At 36.0% G+C, this 22,732-nt stretch overlaps 1 protein-coding gene across 4 annotated transcripts in view; it reads left to right on the top strand.

Annotated features, from left to right (window-relative positions):
* EPHA6 (EPH receptor A6) overlaps window positions 1-22,732 on the top strand; it is a gene marked incomplete at its 5' end in the record, with an annotated part of 867,182 nt that overhangs the window by 635,446 nt on the left and 209,004 nt on the right. For all 4 annotated transcript variants that reach the window (XM_081234488.1, XM_081234490.1, XM_081234489.1 and 1 more), the window contains one exon: window positions 17,676-17,861. In XM_081234488.1, coding sequence (XP_081090614.1) covers window positions 17,676-17,861 — 186 coding nt within the window. The remainder of the gene's footprint in view (window positions 1-17,675; window positions 17,862-22,732) is intronic.

Genomic DNA, 22,732 nt, shown 5'->3' on the forward strand with positions numbered 1-22,732 from the left:
TATACAGACAAAATCTCACACATTAGAATACAATTACACACTCACTAAAAGAGGATAAGGGGAAAAAATAATAAGTCTTGCTCTCAAAGTCCACCTCCTCAATTTGGGATGATTCGTTGTCTATTCCACTTGTTGTGTATTCCACTGATGCAGGATACATCAAGTTGATTGTGGAGTTTAAATCTGCTGCTCCTGAGGCTGCTGGGAGAGATTTCCCTTTCTCTTCTTTGTTCTCAGAGCTCCCGGGGCTCAGCTTTTGATTAGGCCCCGCCTCTGCGTGTAGGTCGCTGGAGGGCGTCTGTTCTTCTCTCAGACAGGACGGGGTTAAAGGAGCAGCTGACTCTGGGGCTCCGGCTCACTCAGGCCGGGGGGAGGGAGGGGTGCGTATGCGGTTGAGCCTGCAGCGGCAGTGGCCGGCGTGATGTTGCACCAGCCTGAGGCGCGCCGTGCGTTCTCCCGGGGAAGTTGTCCCTGGATAACGGGACCCTGGCAGTGGCGGGCTGCACAGGCTCCCCGGAAGGGAGGTGTGGAGAGTGACCTGTGCTCGCACACAGGCATCTTGGTGGCAGCAGCAGCAGCCTTAGCATCTCATGCCCACCTCTGGGGTCCGTGCTGTTAGCCACGGCTCGCACCCATTTGTGGAGCTCCTTTAAGCAGCGCTCTTAATCCCCTCCAGGTACGTGGGGAGTTTCTTGCCTTTTGGGAGGTCTGAGGTCTTCTGCCAGCATTCAGTAGGTGTTCTGTAGGAGTTGTTCCACTTGTAGATGTATTTCTGGTGTATCTGTGGGGAGGAAGGTGATCTCTGCGTCTTACTCTTCCGCCATCTTCCCCCTCTCCGTGTATGTCCTTTTGAATGATGCTACCTTCTCCAGAGTAGGTTTGTTTTTCTATGTCCTATTGGTAATGCGTGAATTCATGGCTGAGCCTCTCCAGAGCAGGCCTCAGCAAACTATGGCCCACAGGCCAAATTGCCTGTTTTAGTGGGACACAGCCCCGCACTTCTGTTTAGTCATTGTCTATAGCTGCCCTCATGCTACAACTGCAGAATTAAGTAATATTAAGTAGTTGCAATAGAGTCAGAATTTTCCACAAGCCTAAAATATTTATTATCTGGCCCTTGGGAAAAAACAAAAACAAAAAAAAACCCTGCTCTACACTGTTCTAAGACTCGAGCAACATCCATTATATCCAAACTCTGCCACATGAGCTCCTGCATTCCTAAATCCTATTCTCCTGCTTCCATTTGGATTGATACATGGGGCTCATCCTTTATCCTGGTCATTTAACTAAGTTAAAGCCACTATTTCCTCTATCACAGGATCTTCCTCTTTTTCTATCTATCATCATCATTTTGCTGAAACACACTTTCCATTTGCTTCCTAACTGAGAGTCGAAAGTTTGCAGATGAGTTATATTTTCTTTTAGATCTGAAAATGTCTTTTCAATAAGTGCAATAAGTAATCTGGGCATAGAATTATAAGTTTAAAATATTTTTCCCTCTGGAGGCTCTGAATGAGACATTTTGGGCACTTAGGGACATGTTTTATTGGAGATACTCAAATGCCAATATGTGGTTTGTATTTTCCCTGGGAATTTTCTTTCTCTAGGAAAGAATCTTTGGATATTTTGTAGGAATTTGTGGTCAGTTCTTCCCTTTAAAACTTTCAGAATATACCCTTGCCCTGTTTGGGGCCCACTTCTCACTTCTGCCCTTTGCCATAATGGGTGTATCTGAGCCAGGAGTCCATCTGTGGTTCCGCCATATGAATTTCTCTCCTCTCAACAAAAGCAATCTTTTCTCTTCCTTTTTGTACCCTACTACACATATCAATACTCCCCAATCACTTTCCGTGTTTAAAAATTTGCTAAACTCTCATCCACTGAAGTCCCATCTCTGGTCCTTTATCCTAAAGGATTATACCTAGTGATTTTCTTTTCTATTATTACAGGGGCATCAGACTGGGAAGGGAGATAGGCACATGTTTATGCTACCATCTTTAAACAATTGCCAGACCTACTATGTTTTCAATGCTCTACAAAATGAGACAAACCCTAGAGATACCTCAAAAATAAATGTATTCTTCTAATATATATTGATTTTTGACTCTCTCCCTTATTTTAACCCAAAGCCCTTTTCATGTTACTTTTCACAACATGATAGAAGACTATTAGAATTGTTTCCTATTTATCTTCCTAAATAAACTTTAAATTTCTAACATTAAAAATCAATTTAAAATCCATATGATTCAAAATATTTTGTTAAAATGCATGTTGGGCTTACTTTTGATTAAATAAAACATAAAAGCAAATGATGGATCCAAAAATAGACTGATCTGTTTTTATCTAAAGATAGCAGCTACTGTGTGGAAATACCAGTTTTATAATACCTCAAATAAAAATTTCCCTGTATATGCACACTAAATATGCAGTATATTTTACTCAAGTTGTGGATATTTTTTCTGTTATTATTTAGCAGCATCCATGACAAGTGTCATGCAGCTTTTGTTTATTCCATTAACATAAACATGAAATATTCCTGTTCATGCTTTTCTGTGCAATGAAATTCAAAGGAATCATCTGGCCTTCCATTATTTAAATAAGAAAAAAGGAAAAGAATCAATGACAAAAAATTATTTAGCATCTTTCTCTGCTCTGCTTGCAGTCTTATATGCCTGGTCAAAATGTTTTTTAAAGTTTCTGAAAATTCTACTGCTCATTAATCTCAATTTCAACGAGCCATATGATATATATTCACATTATTATAAATGCATTTTTCTTTACTTCTGTCTTCCATTAGCCTATGAGGTTTTTTTTTTAACTTACATTTTTTAATTTGATTGTAAAATGCAGTGTGATAAAACTTAGAAAGTACTTGAAACATGATAATATTGTCAACCATTTCTTGAGCTTTTAATCTAATAAATAAGACTAAATGTTTATGTGATTTTAACAGATACTCTTGCAGAGCTCTAGTAGCAGAGTTCAACCCATTATTTTTCCTTTCAAACATCATAACTGGTGTCATCTAATCTGGGATGGCTACTGCTATTCATGGCTAATTTGGGGACACTGGAATTAATATATAGTCTTAAATTTGGAATTGCAAGTACCATACCCAAAGTGCAGATTTTGAATGGATTAAAAATCTAAGGATCTGCTTAAGAAATGCGTCCCTAGAATGCTAAGTTGATAAGAATTTTCAAGGTATATATTCCATATACTGTTTATATCCTTAAAAAAAAAAAACCCAGAATTTTCTTACTGAATGAGAGCAGTAATCCACCCCAGCAATGAGAGTGGTGCTAGTAGACATTATGGAAAAGAGTGTTTATCTCCACTGAGATTCCAAAATGTATGGTTGTCCTCTGGACATCCCTGAATTAATTAGTTCTAATGCTATCAGTGGTTTATTTAAACAAGCTTGAAGGTCCTACTATTTGTTAAATTTCCACAATATTTTAGTTCAGTAATGCACATTTTAAATGAATTAATTTATATAAAGAGCTTAAAATAATGCTTAGTACCTACTTGGCTATTATTATTCTTTTCATGTAATAGGAGGCAATGAGTAAAAGTATATTAAGAAATAGTTTTTCAATGGCCATGCTCAAGCTCAAAGAGTTGCCTATTCTAACACTTTGTGAACAATATTTTCATAATTTCTAAGGTGACATTCAGTATTAGGGATAACAGTCCTGGACTTGAGTTTCTTAAATCTCTCAGCAAGGAGGTATATAAAAATATTCCAAAAATGGAAAGCAAAAATTGACAGAAGAAGTATAATCAAAAATTGATAAATTTGCCAATATGGTAGGAATTTCTGATACACTTTCTTTAATAATTGCTAGATCAAGTAGAAAACAATCAGTGAGGCTAGAGGGAGTGAGGAATATAATTAACAGATTCTAGCTTATGGATATGTAGATAGAATGATAAACCTAAATTTGCCAAATCACATTCCCTTTTTTTATTTTTATTTTTTTAAGTTATTACAAAATATTGGCTATTTCCCCATATTGTATTATACATCCTTGTACATCTATCTTACACCTAATACTTTGTACCTCCCACTCCCCCACCCCTGTGTGCCCCTCCCTCCTTTCTCTCCCCACTGGTAACCACTAGTTCTTTTTTTTTATTAATTAATTAATTTATTTATTTATTTATTTTTGGCTGTGTTGGGTCTTCGTTTCTGTGCGAGGGCTCTCTCCATTTGCGGCGAGCGGGGTCCACTCCTCACTGCGGTGCACGGGCCTCTCACTGCTGCGGCCTCTCCTGTTGCGGAGCACAGGCTCCAGATGCACAGGCTCAGTAGTCGTGGCTCACGGGCCCAATTGCTCCGCGGCATGTGGGATCCTCCCAGACCAGGGCTTGAACCCATGTCCCCTGCATCGGCAGGCAGACTCTCAACCACTGCGCCACCAGGGAAGCCCCACCACTAGTTCTTTATATCCGTGAATCTGCTTCTTTTTTGTTATATTCACTAGTTTGCTGTACTTTTTAGATTCCACATATAAGCGATATCATACAGTATTTGTCTTTCTCAGTCTGACTTATTTCACTCAGCATAATGCCCTCCAAGTCCATCCATTTATATATATATATATATATATATATATATATATATATATATATATATATATTTATATTCTAAAAAATATATATATATATATTTCACATCTTCTTTATCCATTCATCTGTTGATAGACACAACAGGTTGCTTCCATATCTTGGCAAATGTAAAAATAATGCTGCTATTAACATTGGGATGCAGGTATCGTTTCCAGTTAGTGGTTATTTTGTTTTTTGTTTCTTTTTCAGATATATACCCAGGAGTAGAGTTGCTGGGTCAAATGGTAGTTCTATTTTTAGTTTTTTGAGGACCCTCCATACTACTTTCCACAGTGGCTGCACCAGTTTACATTCCTGCCAACAGTGTACAATGGCTCCCCTTTCTCCATGTCCTTGCCAACATTTGTTATTTGTATTCTTTTTGATGATAGCCATCCTGACAAGTGTGAGGTGATATCTCATTGTGGTTTTGACTTGCATTTCCCTGATGATTAGCGATGTTGAGTATCTTTTCATGTGCCTTTTGCCTATCTGTATGTCTTCTTTGGAAAAATGTCTATTCAGGAGTTCTGCCCATTTTTTAATCAGGTTGTTTTTGTGATGTTGAGTCGTATGAGCTCTTTGTATATGTTGGATAGTAATCTCCTATCGGTGATATCATTTGCAAGAATTTTCTCCCATTAAGTAGGTTGTCTTCATGTTTGCTTGATGGTTTCCTTTGCTGTGCCAAAGCTTTTAATTTTAATTAGGTCCCATTTGTTTATGTTTTCTTTTATTACCTTTACTTTAGGAGATGGATCCAAAAAATATTGCTGCCATTTATGTCAAAGAGTATTCTGCCTATATTTTCCTCTAGGAGTTTTATAGTGCCCAGTCTTACATTTAGGCCTTTATTCCATTGTGAGTCTATTTTTATATATGGTGTTAGAGAATGTTCTAATTTCATCCTTTTACATGTAGCTGTCCAGTTTTCCCAGAACCACAAAGTTCCCAGACTGTCTCTTCTCCATTGTGTATTCTTGCCTCCTTTGTCTAGATTAGGTGACCATAAGTGTGTGGGTTTATTTCTGGGCTCTCTATCCTGTTCCATTGATCTATGTGTCTGTTATGGTGCCAATATCAAACTGTTTTGACTACTGTAGCTTTGTAGTACAGTCTGAAGGCAGGGAGCCTGATTCCTCCAGCTCTGTTCTCCTTTCTCAAGATTGTTTTGGCTATTTGGGGATCCTTTGCACTTCCATACAAATTTTAAGTTTATTTGTTTTAGTTTTGTGAAAAATGCTATTGGTGTTTTGATAGGGGTTGCACTGAATGTAGATTGCCTTGGGTAGTATGGTCATTTTAACAATATTGATTCTTCCAGTTGAAGAACGCAGTATATCTTTCCATTAGTGTGACATTTGCAATTTCTTTCATTAGTGTCTTACATTTTCCTAGTATAGGTCTTTTGTCTTCTTAGATAGGTTTATTCTTAGGTATTTTATTCTTTTTGATGTGATTGTTAATGGGATTGTTTCCTTAATTTCTCTTTCTGATAGTTTGTTGTTAGTGTATAGAAATGCAACAGGTTTCAGTATACTAATTTTGTGTCCTGAAACTTTACCAAATTCATTGATGAGCTCTAGTAGTTTTCTGGTGGCATCTTTAGAATTTTCTATGTATAGTATCATGTCATCTGTAAATAGGCAAATCACATTCTCTTAAAGTACAAAAATATTAATGAAAACTGACCATGTACTAGGCCATGAAGCAATTTGCAACAAATCAGATTTTTATAGAATACATTTCTAACCAAAGTACAGTTAGCTTAGAAATAAATAGAAAGGTAACATAAAAAATTAGACAGTTTAAAACATAGTTTTAAATAACTTGTGGGTTATCTTTAATGTAATTAAATAACATTTAAATAATTCATGGGTTATTTTAATATAAATGAGAAAATCTCTAGAACTAAAAAAAAAATGAAAAAAACACATTTTAAAACTCATGTGGTACAATAAATGCCGTACTTTAGAGGTAAATACATATATAGCCTTAAAATGCTTATTTTAGAAATGAAGAGCTACTAAAAATTAATAAGCTAAGCATCCAACTTAACAATTTAGAAAAAGGGAAATAAAATAATCAGAAAGAAAGTGGAAGGTAAATAGTAAAGATTAAAAACAGTAAATAGAAAACATAATAGAGAAAAAATAAATTATTTTCTTAAAAATGTTAATAAAATTATAAAACTCTGATAAAAAAGATCAAGAAAAATATAAGGTATAAGTAAACAATGTTACAGATGACAAAGGAAAAGATATAGCTACTAATAAATATTTAAAAATCAATAGTAAAATATAAACAGTATGTGACAATAAATGTAAAAACTGGATAAAGGAGACAAGTTTCTAGAAGATTGTATATTACAAAACCTCAGGAGGAACAAGATCCTATATTGTCCTATGTCCACTCCATAAACTGTATCAGTATTTAACAGTTTTTTCCCCACAAAGGAAATTTTGGATCTAAATTTTGAGGGTTGGGGTGGGGTGCAAATTTTACCAAACATGTAATTCCAAAACACATATACAGAAATACTTTCAAAGAATATTAAAGTTTTATTCCCCAGACAAATCTGCGGGCTGAAAAAAGTTCGTTTGATTTGTATTTTGGTATTAATGAAATGTAATGCTAGGCAGTTTTCTTAGGTTGGATATATCACTGAACAAAAATTATTTCCTCACTTCTTTGGGGTTTGTTTCAATAATAATATTCTAAGTGCTTATTTGTTCAGTTAGCATAAAGGAGTGAAATTATAACAAATTATAAATGGCAAAAATGTTGCTCTATAATGTTTATAATAATGACTCATGACATTTGATGGTAAAAACTATCTTTTAAATAATAATTAAAAAGCTGATTGCAAAGCTCTTTAAAAAGAGATTTGTTAAGATAAGTTATGTTACATATAATAGCATGAAAACTGCATATACTATAATAATCAATAAAGGATCTTAATTATATACAGAAAAATAGTATATAGTATTAGTACACGTTTAAGAAAAATAATATAAACTTTATGCTTAGGAAATAAAGTAGAAGTATATACACCAAAATGAGATTGTATTCCAGTTATTTGGCCTATGGGTGATAGCTTCTTTCCTTTCAAGTTTTTACTCTAGCAAATGTTCTCATTTTAATGTCACTGAATTTAGGTAGCATCCTACAATTGGTAGCATTCATAGTTTAATTCGCAACAGTATTTCCTTCTTAGAAACACATATAATAATGGTATATATTGCAATCTAGGACTCAGTGAAAACATCTTCTGAATAAATAAAATAATGAAACATAAGCTTTTTAGAAGATGAACTATGATGAATGTCTTCTGAAGGACAAAACTGACTGAATAAAAGTTTGCCTAAAATAATGTTCACATTAGTGAAAATAGCGCTTTAACATGAAAACAAACTTTTTAATGTTCATTTTATTAGAACATGCGCCTGATACTATCCCTTGAGAATAAATAATCACATTAAAATGTCAACAATTCTGAATCATGGTTTAATTTACAGAGTCATTACTGATTATCTATGCATATTTTCTTTAAGATAAAATGAACTAATATAGGTTTATTATAAACCTTTGGTATATTAAAGCTCTTCAAAGTCTTTATTGCTATTAAAGAATTGTGTAGGGCTTCCCTGGTGGCGCAGTGGTTGAGAGTCCGCCTGCCAATGCAGGGGACACGGGTTCGTGCCCCGGTCCGGGAAGATCCCACAAGCCACGGAGCGGCTGGGCCCTTGAGCCATGGCCGCTGAGCCTGCACGTCCGGAGCCTGTGCTCCACAACGGGAGAGGCCACAACAGTGAGATGCCCGCGTACCGCAAAAAAAAAAAAAAAAGAATTGTGTAATATCACTTTTAATAGTAACTCAGGACAGACACTCACTGGCTTTTTTAATCAAAATAATCATCTCTGTATTTTTGGAAAGCTGATTTTTCTCCCATTTTTGAAAACATTTTGACCACTACAGCTGACAGTCTACTAGCTTCTCTTAGTCATGCTTGACTAAACACAAGTCCTCTGCTGTGAATACTGATTATGTTTATTGCCTGACTGAATTCCAAAATGTCTTATTTGTGCCAGTGCGGGAATTCATACATGCTGGGGGAAATGATACTGTCTCACGCTTGCCCACTCAAGTAATACTTGAAAATGTTTAATGTATACTTTCACATAGAGGATTCAATACTGATGAAGGTGTCTGTCATGAGGATGTCAGTCAGGAAACATTAGACCCATGCTGTTCATGATGACAGACACTGGGGGTTAAGATGAAGACAAAATCCCTGTGCTCAAAATTTTCACAGTGTAATGGAGAAATGAATGAATGGAAAGTTACAGCTAATGAGAGAAGTGTTGTTAATAGAAAAATATAAAAGGGGGGCATTGGAGAGTAATAAAGGATCATGCTTAAATGGAGGATATTATCCAGCCTAAAATGGAAACTAATATTTGAGAGCTAACTCTTTGCTAAAAGCCATCCATGTATTATCACAAGTTAATGGCTTAATAAAACACAAATTAATTATTTTACAGTTCTGGGAGTCAGAAGTCCCAAATCAGTCTCATTGGGTTCAACTCAGGGAGTTGACAGCACTGAGTCACTCTGAGCACATCAGGGAAGAATCTGTTTCCTTGACCTTTCCAGCTTTTAAATGTCTCCTGCCTTCCTTGGTTCAAGTTCCCTTCTCCATCTTCAAAGCCACCAGCATAACATCTTCAAATCTCTCTCTGACTTCTTACCTCTGTTTCCATCATCCCATCTCCTTCTCTGACTCTCAGAGCCTTTATGATTACACTGGACCCAACTGGATTGTCCAGGATAATCACATCTCCATCCCTTTTGCTGTATAAGGTAACATAGTCACAGATTCTGTGGATTAGAATGTGAACGTCTTTAGAGCTACTAAATGAATTAAGGGATAAAGACAGAAAAGCAGGTTTTAAGAGATATTATAGTTGAATTGTGTCCCCCCCCAACCCTGAAAATTTATATGTTATATCCCTATCCCCCAATGTGAATGTATGGGGAAGTAGGGCTTCTAGATTTTAATTAAAGTTAAATGAGATCATAAGGGTGGGATCCTAACATGATAGGATTGGTGACTTTATAGGAAGAGGAAGAGGGAGAGATCTCTTCCTTCTCCGTGGCCTCACCAAGGAAAGGACATGAGGACACAGTGAGAAGGTGGCTGTCTCCAAGGCAAGAAGAGAGCTCTCAACAGGAAACCAATCATCTGGCACCTTGATTTTAGATTCCCAAACCTTCAGAACTGTGAAAAACTTAATTTCTGTTGTTTAAGCCATCCAATCTGTGGTATTTTTTAATAATAGTGCAACCCAGCTACTATAGGAGATAATGATAGGATTGCCCTTAGAAGATGTCTAGGTAGTTATGCAAGTCTGGAGTTCAAGAGAGAAGTCTGAGCTGCAAGTGTAGATTTGGAACTTAACAACCTAAAGGCAGTAGCTGGTGGTAGTGAAAGATATTACCCTGAGACAGTGTGTGTACTGAAAAGGGATTGTAGCTGAGAAAAGAACTATATTTTTCTAGTAACACTTCTATCCAATGCAGAGTGCTCAGCAGCCTGGTTATAGGAGGAGAGACTGGCAGATGTTTGAACCGGTCCTAGGTTTCATTTGCAGAGAATGGGTGGCCGCAAGGCTAGTGAAAATATGTAGTAACAGTAGGAGCTGCCAGAGGCAATGCTAGGTACCTTTACTTCTTATAATTCTGCAAATCAGATAGTCACGTTTTATAGATAAGGAAACGGAGACTCAAAGACATTGAGTAACTTTCTCTGGGTCACAGAGATTTTTTTAAATTAGATTTTATTTCTAAAATGGTCCTTCTGATGGCAGCATAGAGAATAAATTTTTATAGAGCATCAAGCAGAGTTTTGAAATGCAAATATTTTTTAGTCTAAAGAGCTCTTTCAATCTGCCTTGAGGGAAGAAAGCAGGTGGTATGAGAGGCCTGTGGTAGAGGCTGATACTGGATTAAAAAAGTGTTCTAGGAGTAGAGGTAACAGTGAGTTTGAAAAGTCAAAATAATATGAATAAGAGTATTCAATAAGTGAGTAATACACTGGACTTTATGATGTCAGGGATAGAGAAAACTTTAATCTTCTTGAGGACAGAGTTATAATTGGGAGTTTGTTTTATCAGAAGAGAATAAAAACTTGCTCAGAAAGAAAAAGAGGCTGTCTGATGTTTGGAATGTGGTGTGGGAAAAAATGGATAATGCGTTACTGACCTCACTCACTAAAGAAATCCTTACCCCTTGTTTGATAAGGAAGTCATTCTCCTGTCTTGCAGAAATCCTGCTTCCTGGCTTAGGCTTTAAGAACCCAGCAGTGAAGGATACTTAGAGTGACATATTTAACATACTCTCTGTGGTATCAGTATAATTTTAAAAGACTCAGTGGTTACATGGAATTTTTCTTAGACTAAAAAGCTTTGTAAAAATTTACACATTACTCTTTATCTCTCAAGAAGAAGATAGGTGGTAAGTATTTAACCTATCCACAATGATACTAAAGCAGGAAAAAGTAATATGACTTCCTCTAATTCCACAAAACAAATTAGTGGCGATGCCAGAAATAGAAGCCCTAACTTGTAAACCTGTCCTCTTCCATGTCTTAGTCGACCCTTCCTATTGACAAGCCTTGTTAAACACGAGAAGTCTTGCATTGTGTTGAACCTTCCTGTGAAGTTGAATCAGAAACATTCAAATATCATTTCAACTGGTGTGAGATTATGTTTTCAAAAAGATGTTGTTCTCTTTCCTATGTCGAAGGTGTGCTGTGTTCTCTTTCATATGTGGAAGAAACCAGACAGAATTAGTCATAAGGATTCTGGTATTTCATCCCTGAATGACAGACAGTGAATGCAATGGGGTGTGTGACCCTCCTGATAATAATAATGGAATTTACCTTAAGACCTCAAGAGACTAATAAATCCCTCTAGAACTGAATTAAAAATCTGTTATATGATTTTCCTCTATGCCTCTTCTTTTTACTCCTTATATGACACTTTAAACTATTCTTCCTGTTGCCTTTATACTCAGAAATGAAACTGGATTGTTTGCAGTTAAGTTTAAAAATAAAACTGAATACAGAAGGTATTGAGGTATCTCTTAACTGTATACAATGAAAGAGGAGCAAAAATTGGAAAATTTTTACTCTCTCTAAGATAGCCCAACTTTGAGTCTGGAGTTGTGTTTTCCCCACATTCATGCAGCAAGTATTAAAGAAGTGCTTATTATGTACTAAACACTGAGAGTACAATAGGAAATAGAGACAGTTAATCCCTGTGCCATCATGACTTAGATTACAGTTGACTGGATGGAATTCAGGGGAAGTGTTGAAATGGAGGGATAGTTACTAAATGAGTAAACTAATTGAAAATGAATTTCAAAGATAATTTCACATAGTTCAAAGTGCTATACAGTAAATATGTTATGCTAATGCTCTCAAGCCAAAGACCCCAGGAACACACTATAGTTGAAAAAGCTGGGTTTATTGCTCATTTCAGCAAGGGAAAACACACACCATGGGGAACTCTAGTGTGTGTCAGTAAAAAGGTGTTAGAAAGAACCTATTACAGCACTTGGGCTTTGGTTGGGTGATTTGGCAGGGGGTCCAAGAAAGCAGGAGTTTGCTCTGGATTAAATGCTGTCAGAAAGCAATGGCAAATCTGCAATTGAATATCTGTTCTCATTGCCTCCTATTGGGTGCCTCCATTGATGGCCGAATACACAATGCCTTACATTGAACAGGTGAGATTAACAGGTACTTATTCATTCCATATACTTACAGCCGGGGCGGTGGGAGGAGGGACACCATATGCCACACAGGGCCACCTGGGCTACACTTGGGAACCCAGTGGACAACCGGGGGCTGTGGGAGACAGGCTTTGTAGTGTCAAGAGGGTAGGGTACCCCCGATACCCTCAGGAGGATGTGACTGGCTTGCTTGAATCATTCCCCAGGCTGGCAGGAGAGTGAAACCTGTCACTCAGGGATGAGGAGGAACTGCATCTTATCCGTTTGATAAGGTGGGTTGTTTGCCCTTATCTGTGGGAGCAGAGTGAGGAGGAGAACCCGTGGTAAAGCCATTTGAGGCCCTCCCTGTTCCCCCGCGCTGTCAAACAGCACATAATATTGGGCCTTAGTTTTAGGACTTCTGCCATAGTATCTCAGTGAATCTTATCTACAGGGAAGGGAGACTAGAACAAGAATAAGGTTTTAATTGGTAGAGAAGTAGCAGTCACTCATTTTAGCTAAGAGAGGAGGAGATGTTTAGTATTTTGGGCAATGTGACTTTGCCTTTTTTTCTGTGCTTAGGCAAAATTATGCAGCAGCCTTGCTCAGTCTCATTTTATTGTGTCTCAGAGTAACCTGGTTGAGGTTGAGGTTGGTATAATGTCTGATAGGAGAATAAAATAGCCTAGCTCTGAGAGTGAGGCCGGCTTCTGATTGTAGAGCTGCTATTTTTTTCTGTCTGATTTGGAGGGACCTGATGTTGGTGGGGGACTAAATGAGATGGGTTCATCAGAGTAAGTTTCTGAAGAGGGGAAAGGTTGGCATTTGCTGCTTATATAAAGCCATTGCGTAGAGAAGAACTGAGCAGGGTGGAGACAAGGGAGGAAGGGGAACAACTTGTAGAGAGCGTTCCCGTCAGAGGGAAACAGCAAGTGTGATGAAAGAAGCATGTCATTACACCTGAGAGTTATGTTTTATTTTATTTATTTATTTTAACATCTTTATTGGAGTATAATTGCTTTACAATGGTGTGTTATTTTCTGCTTTATAACAAAATGAATCAGCTATACATATACGTATGTTCCCATATCCCCTCCCTCTTGCATCTCCCTCCCACCCTCCCTAGCCCACCCCTCTAGGTGGTCACAGATCACCCAGCTGATCTCCCTGTGCTATGCGGCTGCTTCCCACTAGCTATCTATTTTACATTTGGTAGTGTATATATGTCCATGCCGCTCTCTCACTTCGTCCCAGCTTACCCTTCCCCCTCAAAAAAATGGTTCTGAAGAACCTAGGGGCAGGACAGGAATAAAGATGCAAACGTAGAGAATGGACTTGAGGACGGGGAGAGGTATGTTTTTAAAAACCGTCAAGAGCGTGGCTTTCTGCTTCAGTGGCTCTCAAGGGGTTGGAGGTAAGGGAGTACCAGAATCTCAGAACAGGGGGAGTAAACTTTCAGAAAGCCTCCAGGGGATGTTGATATGATAATCCTCCAAGACAGATTGTCCCTTGTTGCCTCTACCCTCCTCCACAGTTTTAGTTAAACGATATAGGCTTTATGTGGAAAATCCAATTCTAATTGATAATTTAATATGACCCTATATACCGTAAAACAAAATTGCTTGTCCAGAAAGGTTTTAACACCATCCAGGGAGAGAGATGGAATTGTTAGCAAGTGCGTGGGCTGTCAGTGGCAGAAGATCAATTATCCTAGATATATTTTTCTTGACTCTCTTGAGACTAGATAGACTGTAGTGAGTTTTCCAGACCATCTAATATACAACCTAGTTAAGCGAGGTCTCCATTTCCATTTTATAGTGAAGGATTCCTAATATATGGTTTTATCATTCCATCTACCTGTGCATATCCAGTTAATGTGTTTGAACACTATACAATAGTGAGTTTGAAGACATCATTGTTACTAACTGGGAATTTAGCATATTAACACAAGTATTAACAATGATAAATATCTCAGACAGCAGAGAATAGTGATTATAAGCATGGACTCTGGAGCCAGATTGCCTAGGTTCAAATTACAGCTCTACCACTTTGTAATTACATTACCATGGACAAGTTACTTAGCTCGTATGCCTCAGTTTCCTCATCTGTAATGTGAAGATAATAACAGTACCCACCTCAAAGGTTTGTTGTCAAGATTAAAATATTTTTTAGGTTTTTAGACCTGGCCCATGATAAGCACTATATATGTGCTAGCTTTGTAATAATGATGGTGAGACTGTGTTGGTAAAGGGAAAAAAAAGTATTTAACACCATATTCCTATAGTTGATGAGTTAATGATCAACTAAACAGTATATATAAAAGTTCACATTTTATTAAGGAATAAATTCTCTTTCCTATGATTACATACAGGACCTCCACTCTTGCTACAAGGACAATCATATAATGGATCAGTCTTTGGCAATATTTTAAAATATGCATTTAATTTAAAATATTTTTTCCTTTCTGGCTGATTTGCCTGATTCATCCAGGCTTACTACAGATAAGAGTTATAATATATTCTATGACTGATTTTTTTACACTATGCCTAAAGAATGCACTAGGGGCTTCCCTGGTGGCGCAGTGGTTGAGAGTCCGCCTGCCGATGCAGGGGACACGGGTTCGTGCCCCGGTCTGGGAAGATCCCACATGCCGCAGAGCGGCTAGGCCCGTGAGCCATGGCTGCTGAGCCTGCGCATCCGGAGCCTGTGCTCTGCAAGGGGAGAGGCCACAACAGTGAGAGGCCCGCCTACCGCAAAAAAAAAAAAAAAAAAGAATGCACTAGGAGTCTCAGATCTTTAATTGAGGCAGCCATATTTAGTGTCACTGAAATAAGTGTGATAATAGCTTGATCATGCAAAGCTTGACATGAAGAAAATACCTGCCTGGTGTTAATAAGATTACATGAATTTCACACAACAGAAGACCAAAGTAAATTGCCACTCTGCCTATCTTGATAAAATACCAACAGAGTTTGCTATTCATTTCACTATATTCAAAAGTTTATTTGAATTACTATGAAATGTTAACAGAAAATCACTTGCAATCTGGGCTCATGGCAGGTGAGAGGTTTTAAAATATTGTTGAATCTTTATATGTACTAACAGATTTATTAAGGCAAAATAAAAGAAAGAAGAGAAAAAATATTTGTTTTGTTCTAGATATTCATTAAAGCAAACCAGAGTGATCTGAAAAGGAATTTCAAGTATCTTAGTAGGCCTGGATATATCGGACATTAATTTAAACATATACATATACCTTTACTCTCAAGGTTCACAGCCTCAATAGAAGAATGTTGAAAATTTCTATCATTTGCCAATTTTTTATGTCTAAGAGAAAATCTTTAAAAAATTAAAAACATTATTACAAACAAAACTGGAAAACTATGGCTTCTTTCTCCTGTGAACATAAGAACATTTAACTTCCATTAAGTTGAAAGCATCATTAAGTAAAAAAAAAAAAACAACTATTCTTGTTTTGATGTCAAATTATGTAAGATTTGTAAAACCCCAATATCACATACACTGAACTTAGGGACCACATTCTAGTCAGCATTTTTTGTTTGCTTGTTTGTTTATTTTTTTTACCATATATATATATATATATATACACATATATATATATATATATATAAAACTCGCTAGACTGCTTTTTATTTCTAATGGACATGTTTACACATAATTTAGGAAGCAAAGTTTTGGCTTATTTCCTTTCTAGTTTTTTTTTTTTTTCATTTAGAAAAACATCTTAGCATCTATACCGAAATATAATTAATATCCATGAATAGTCAACATTTAGTTGACTGTAATGAATTGGTTCAAAGAAAATATGGATAATCTGTGGTGCTGCAAAAATTTAATTTGATCCTCTACACTTAAACTTACATAGCATCGAGCTACTGGCCAGAACTGCTAGCTAATAAACCAACTGAAGATACTTTAATTTTTATTTCTTTCACCTTTCCAAAGATTTATATAACTTAAAGCACATAAATAGTACTTTACAGTTTATAAGCACTTTTATATGCATTATCACTTTTGATCTTCCCAGTATCCTTATGGGGAAGGAACATTATAGAATTACAAAAGGTTTCATTATTATATTCACTTTATAGATGAATAAATTGGGGATCAAGCATCATGCTTTTAAGTAAATGCAGGAAATTGACCATAGAAAAATTAAATATGAAATCTCAAGCTTTATTGAATTTACTGCATTGCACTGAGAAGTCTCTGACCATCCTTCCCTCAATAACCCCTCTAGTCAACCTTGTCTCCTTACTGCCCTACGTCCATGTCATTCTCTTTACTGTTTCTGACCGTTGAATCTTTGTCTTCACTTCCCTCACTCCATATACTCCTGTCTGGAATGTTGCTACTTTTCTTGAATATCTGAATGCTACCCATCATTCAAGGTCCAGCAAAAGTTCCACCTCCTCCAGGAAGTCTTGCAGCTCCCATTGTTCTTACTTAAATAATACAACATTTGCAGGGATTGGTTCTTAGGTTCCTAAGTGTTTCAATGTTTCATCTAAATTCTCCTACTAGACTATAAGCTACAAAGAACAAAGACCAACTCTTATACTTCTTTGAAATCCACAGCACTCTAGCACTGGATATATATGTAGTAAATTCATGATAAATATTTGGCTGTTTTTTAATCTATCCATTGGTGCCATTGCTGAACTGTAGATAATCTTACTGTATTTGTATTCAAACCATGTGACATGTAATTTAACCTGTGTGAACTCAACTATAATAAGTAATTATAGTTAATTATAATTAACTATAATTATAGTGTGGTCTTTTCAATATGTTCATATACCAGTTGACCCTAGCATTGATTTCTAATGGCAGTGAAGCCCAGACATATGCCTGTGCAATCAAATCAACTACATATGCCTGATGGATTCCCTGAAAAGAGCAGGCATTTGGCCCATATATCAGTATTGAGAACAGGAACAGGAAATGTTATGCAGTGATTGCTTTTCTATAGAATTGCATTAGCATCACCCATTCTGCTAGTCATAATTTTTCAGCAGATCAGGGATATCTATCAATGGAAGTTCCTGTGGTACAGCATATGAAAATGCATTTCATTATTCATTACAAATGATGCTGATCAGGCATATTGTCATTACAAGTTTAATTTTTAAGGAAGAGTTCTCTGTGTAAAAATGGCACATTTGAGAGTCATCGTCTTAAAAAACAAAAAGATGGTACTTTGTGACAATTCAGTTTTTCTGGAATATAAGTATTCTGTTTAAACAACTACTTTTGTTCATATTTTAAGGTGAATTTGGAGAAGTCTGTAGTGGGCGTTTGAAAACACCAGGGAAAAGAGAGATCCCAGTTGCCATCAAAACTTTGAAAGGTGGCCACATGGATTGGCAAAGAAGAGATTTTTTAAGAGAAGCAAGTATCATGGGTCAGTTTGACCACCCAAATATCATTCGCTTAGAAGGTGTTGTCACAAAAAGTAAGTACTGATTTTCTTCTTTTATATATCTGTCTCAATTCCTTAAATAAAAAAAAAGCTTACTAGCAATATCACAGCCATTTTGGGGATAACTTAGTTCAGATATCATCTTCAGATATTGTCCCTTGGAGTCTTGATATTAGTCTATGACATTATCAGAGTTTGCATTGGTCACCAAACAGCTTTGAAATGTTTTTTTATTACCTGTAAATCATTTGCTAATTTAACTTGAAATAATAAATCAAGGTAAAGGGTTATATATTTTTTCCTAATTTCTGTAAGCAATTCACTTCTTCTGAACCTGCTTAAATTTCAATATTAATAGAAGAAACAGTTAAAATATTTGGGGTCATTAAGGTAAAATAGTTCTGTTTGTAAATAAATGTCATAGACAATACAAATATAGAATGCTTTATCTAAAGTAAAACTTTCAAATAAAAAGTTCTTTATGGAAACTACCTACATAAATGCCATTAGAACTGTATTATTTTAATTTATATAAAATGAAGAAAAGAATTACAATTTCTGAAATAAAAATCCAGTTTTTACAGAAATAGTAGGATCAAAACCATTCCTTTGGGAAAAAAGTTTCTCGGAAATCCAAAACTAATCATATCATCTAAGAAATAGATTGCAATATCTTCACTTTTATTTCAATAATGATAAGGCATAACTTAATATTTCTCTTTATTTTATTCACTAATGAGTTATAACATAAAACTCAATATAGTATGGCATTGTAAACTCATAAAAATAATCTAACTCTTTGAGAGGCATTTTTCTTTTGTAAAACTGAAATTTCTTTTAAAACTATTTAGATGAAATTGAAATTTCATGTTATATTTGGAAGAAGGAAAGTGTAAAATCTTACTAAAAACGTTTAACTGACTCTGTGTCTGAAACTCCAAAGTCCTTCTCACAATGCATTGGCCAACATGCTATCCAAGGAGAGCAGAAAATTACTGATAGCCATGACAGTTTGGAGGACACAAAAGTTTGCTTTTGATTTCAGCTGTTGCCATGGGCTGTTACTTTAGTGGCCTTAGTAGAACCTTCCAGTATTCATGCCCTTGTGTTGTTCTCTCCCACATTGATTGTGGGCTTGTCCATGTGACTAGCCTTGGCCTATGGGACATTAACAAGTGTGATACAATTGGAAGCATCTTACATATTTGTACACTGGACCTTATCCTCTTGGAACACTCTGTCATGTAACTTAGTCTCCAATGTTGAGCAAAGCCAGTACCTATGGTGAGGCCACACGCAGAACTGCAAAGAGGAGAACTGAGTCATTCTAGTCAACAACAGCTCTACAAGAGCTCCCAGCAGATAATCAGCACTGAGTGCCAGCTTTGTAAAGAACCACCTCAGACATTACAGCCCCTACTTCTACTGCCAGATGGCTGCAGCTGCAGATGATATTTTGTGGAGCAAAGTATCCACCCAGCTCAGTCCAATCAACCTGTAAAAATCATAAGAGATAATAAAATGGTTGTTGTTTTAAGCTGCTCCGTTTTGGATAGTTTATTACACAGCAATAGATAACCAAACAGATGGACACCAGTTAGAATTCCACTCCTGCCACTGAAGTCTTGTGAAGTTTTAGGTAGATGATTTAACATCTCTATTGTTTACTTCCACACTGTAAAATGGGGCCAAAATAAGTCTTACCCAATAGGAATGCTGTATGGATTAATTTTATAAATGTATTTAGCATGTGACTCATAGTAAGCCACATTAAATGGTAGCTATTATTGGTACTATAGTTTACCATTTCATTCTCATGGTAACTCTTATGCATATCTGCTGAACCTTCAGTATTCACTGAAGGATATTGAATATCAAACGGGTGAATTAACCCACATAAGGACCTCTAACCCATAGTAAGTGATATGACTGATGTTCAGACTGAGGTCTGTCTGTTTGACAGATCCATGGGATTTTTTGTTTCTTTGCTTTTTATTTTGCTGAATAAATCAGAGTTTTACACTTTGCCTTATCTGAATTAAATAGCATTAAATAAATGACAATCTAAATAAAATAACACAATACTTTTTAAAAATAAAGAAAATATTTAGGTGAGTGGAATAAACTATCTCTTATGTAAAATTTGGAGAGATCCAGATATGCCACAATACCTAGCAATAATACTAATCTAAAAGAGAGAGAGGAAGCAACATATTAATTATTTCTTTTATATATTCTGACTTCTTTGTCATTAATTTAGCATGAACATTTCAAGTTATTCCTTCTGTTTTATATCTCTCTGGAATGAAAATGATAATTTTAAAGTTGGATTATGAACCTTTGCAAAACATTTAAAATAATTTAAGTATGCTGTTGAAGTCCTCGTATGAGTATTTATGCATGAAATATCTGGAAATAAATATCTAACACTAAATTCAGATCAGATATTTATTTTCTACCTTTGATAAATCACATTCTGTGTATTATTCATGTATCCCTATGTGTTTTATTATCTATATAATATTATATATAATTTGGCCCTAAGAAGTAGTAGGAATTATTCTAAATCAACTGAAGAGGTTTAATAATATAATCTATGGCACTTGTCTGCCAGTTTGAAATACTCAGTTTATTTCACAAAGACGTTCAAACAACTAACACAGTGATTGCTTTACATCTCTAACAATCTTGTATAAAATTGGGACCAGTGACCCTTAACGTAGCCCAATTTTTATGATTCCTAGGTGAAGGTCCTTATTCCGTTTTAAGAAAAAGAAAAAGAAAGGGAGAAAGGATAAGAAAAGAAAAGAAAGGCTAATTGAGAAAGGATAGATACAATATGCTTTTGAGTGGCAATAATCATTGTAGTTTTAACTTGTAAGTATGAGCCCCACATAAGGGTGTTGTAGTGATGCTGAGGTGGGTGGTGGAGATGGAGAAAGGAATAATTCCCCCAAAGACAAGTGGGCGTATTTATACTGTTATATTCTTGCAAATGCTAGGGGATTTTTAAGAGAAAGGCAATAAATAAATGAATGCCTCATTTCCATAAATACATGGTAATTGTTCCAAGATTACCCTTAAGTAGCTAAGAGATAGCTAGCAATTAATGCTCCCTAAGGACTACCATATTGCATAAAAGATAATACTGACAAAGATAAAGATGCAGTATAGGTTTATACGGTCATGTTAGTAGATTATCCTGGGGTTCTGAGAAATAAATACACTGACTCTCAGTTGCAAGTAATGCAAAATTATAGATCAAAATCTTCATCAGATCCTTTTATAAATTCTTAATATGCATAATTTTTATCTTACCTATAGGTTTTATTGCCGAGATATACATATTATAAAGTTCTTGGAAACACTTTTGCTCTTTCATACTTGTGCATATAACTACTTTTATTATAAACTTCAAAGTTAAATGATTAAAAGCTGTGTTATATAGAAAGTGTGTCAGATAAAAGTTGAACCTATTTGTTTGAGACACATCACAATTTCATTAACCTATTAAGAAGCAACTGATATAGAAAGAGATTAATCCAGCTAAACCATTTGCTTAGCACATATATTTTCTCCAAGAAGCAAATAGAAGCCATCAGTTAGAGAACAGACTTGTAGCTATTAGTACCATGGATAGTAGCAGTTTGTAACAGGTGATGTATACACCAGTGTCATTAACTACATATCCAAAAGAGAAAGTGCTACCTTCTATAAAAAGATAAGAATTGTGGTTAAATGATAAAGAAACACAATGCAGTAACCACACTCTAGAAGATGGGGCCCTACAGTTTGAATTCATGATGATATGGAAGAACCAAAAGGAGAAAGAATGAAGTGCCTATCTCCCAGCTTAGGTAACAACTAAATATAGGTATACTAACTACATCTCAAATAAATCATAAATCCAGTGAGGAATAATAGAAGTCAATCAGGATATCAAACAAATTCCCAAACATAAATTTATTTTATCATGGGACATTGCTAAGGACTCTAGAACAGCATAGAATCTATAACACAAAGTACTGGGCCTGCACAAACCATCTTTAAATATTCCAGAACGTTGAGGGTTCCTTCCAAATAGTTTTGATGGGTCCACCTGGACTCTAAGTCAGAGAGTAGATTCGGGCCAGTCAAATAGACAATAAATACACAAGAACTGTTTCTCCAGTCCCAGAATTGCATTTTACTTGTCAAGTAATACATTCTCCAAGATTTCGACGATTACAGTTGCCACCAATATGATAGCTGCCTCTCCACCTGCTTGTATATTCTGCTACTCGACACAGGGTCTTGTGCAAGTTATTCAATGACTTTAAGCCTCGATATTTTCCTCTGCACAAAGGATTGAAAAGTTCAGATTGTACTACAAAACAAGAAAGGTCACATCTAACCCTAACATGTTTGTATTTCGTTCCTTTGCCAAAAGAAAGAGTCATGAGATGTTGGTAAGGAAGGTTTGTGCCAGTAATAACTTACCACCCCACCTCCAACTTTATTATAATGTCAGGTTCATATCGGTGATCAGGAAGAAACAAAAAGTGCCTTTAATAAAGTGTTTATCTTACAGTCTGTAAAGTAGAAAAGTATAGGTAAAATTTTGCTGTAAGCAAAATCAAGGTTTGGATATATGGAATATATGTTGAAGGGAGTGAAGCATTCTGTGAAACTGATTCTAATGAAAGAAATTAGACTTTTTTTGTGAAATTCAGCTACTCAACTAGCTAAGATAGGTTAAGAATTTTGTTTTACTTTGTTTTGTTTTCCTAGGAACATTTACTGAGCACCACCAAGGTGTCAGACACTACTGCTTATTAAAACCTAGAGATAGAGAAAAAATGGTCTCAGTGCTCTTGAGAAGCTCATTTGTTGGCTCCAGTCCACTGGGAGCAACAAACAAGTAG

Source organism: Mesoplodon bidens, assembly GCF_964165515.1.
Source record: "Mesoplodon bidens genome assembly, chromosome: 5".
Lineage (NCBI taxonomy): Eukaryota > Metazoa > Chordata > Mammalia > Artiodactyla > Ziphiidae > Mesoplodon > Mesoplodon bidens.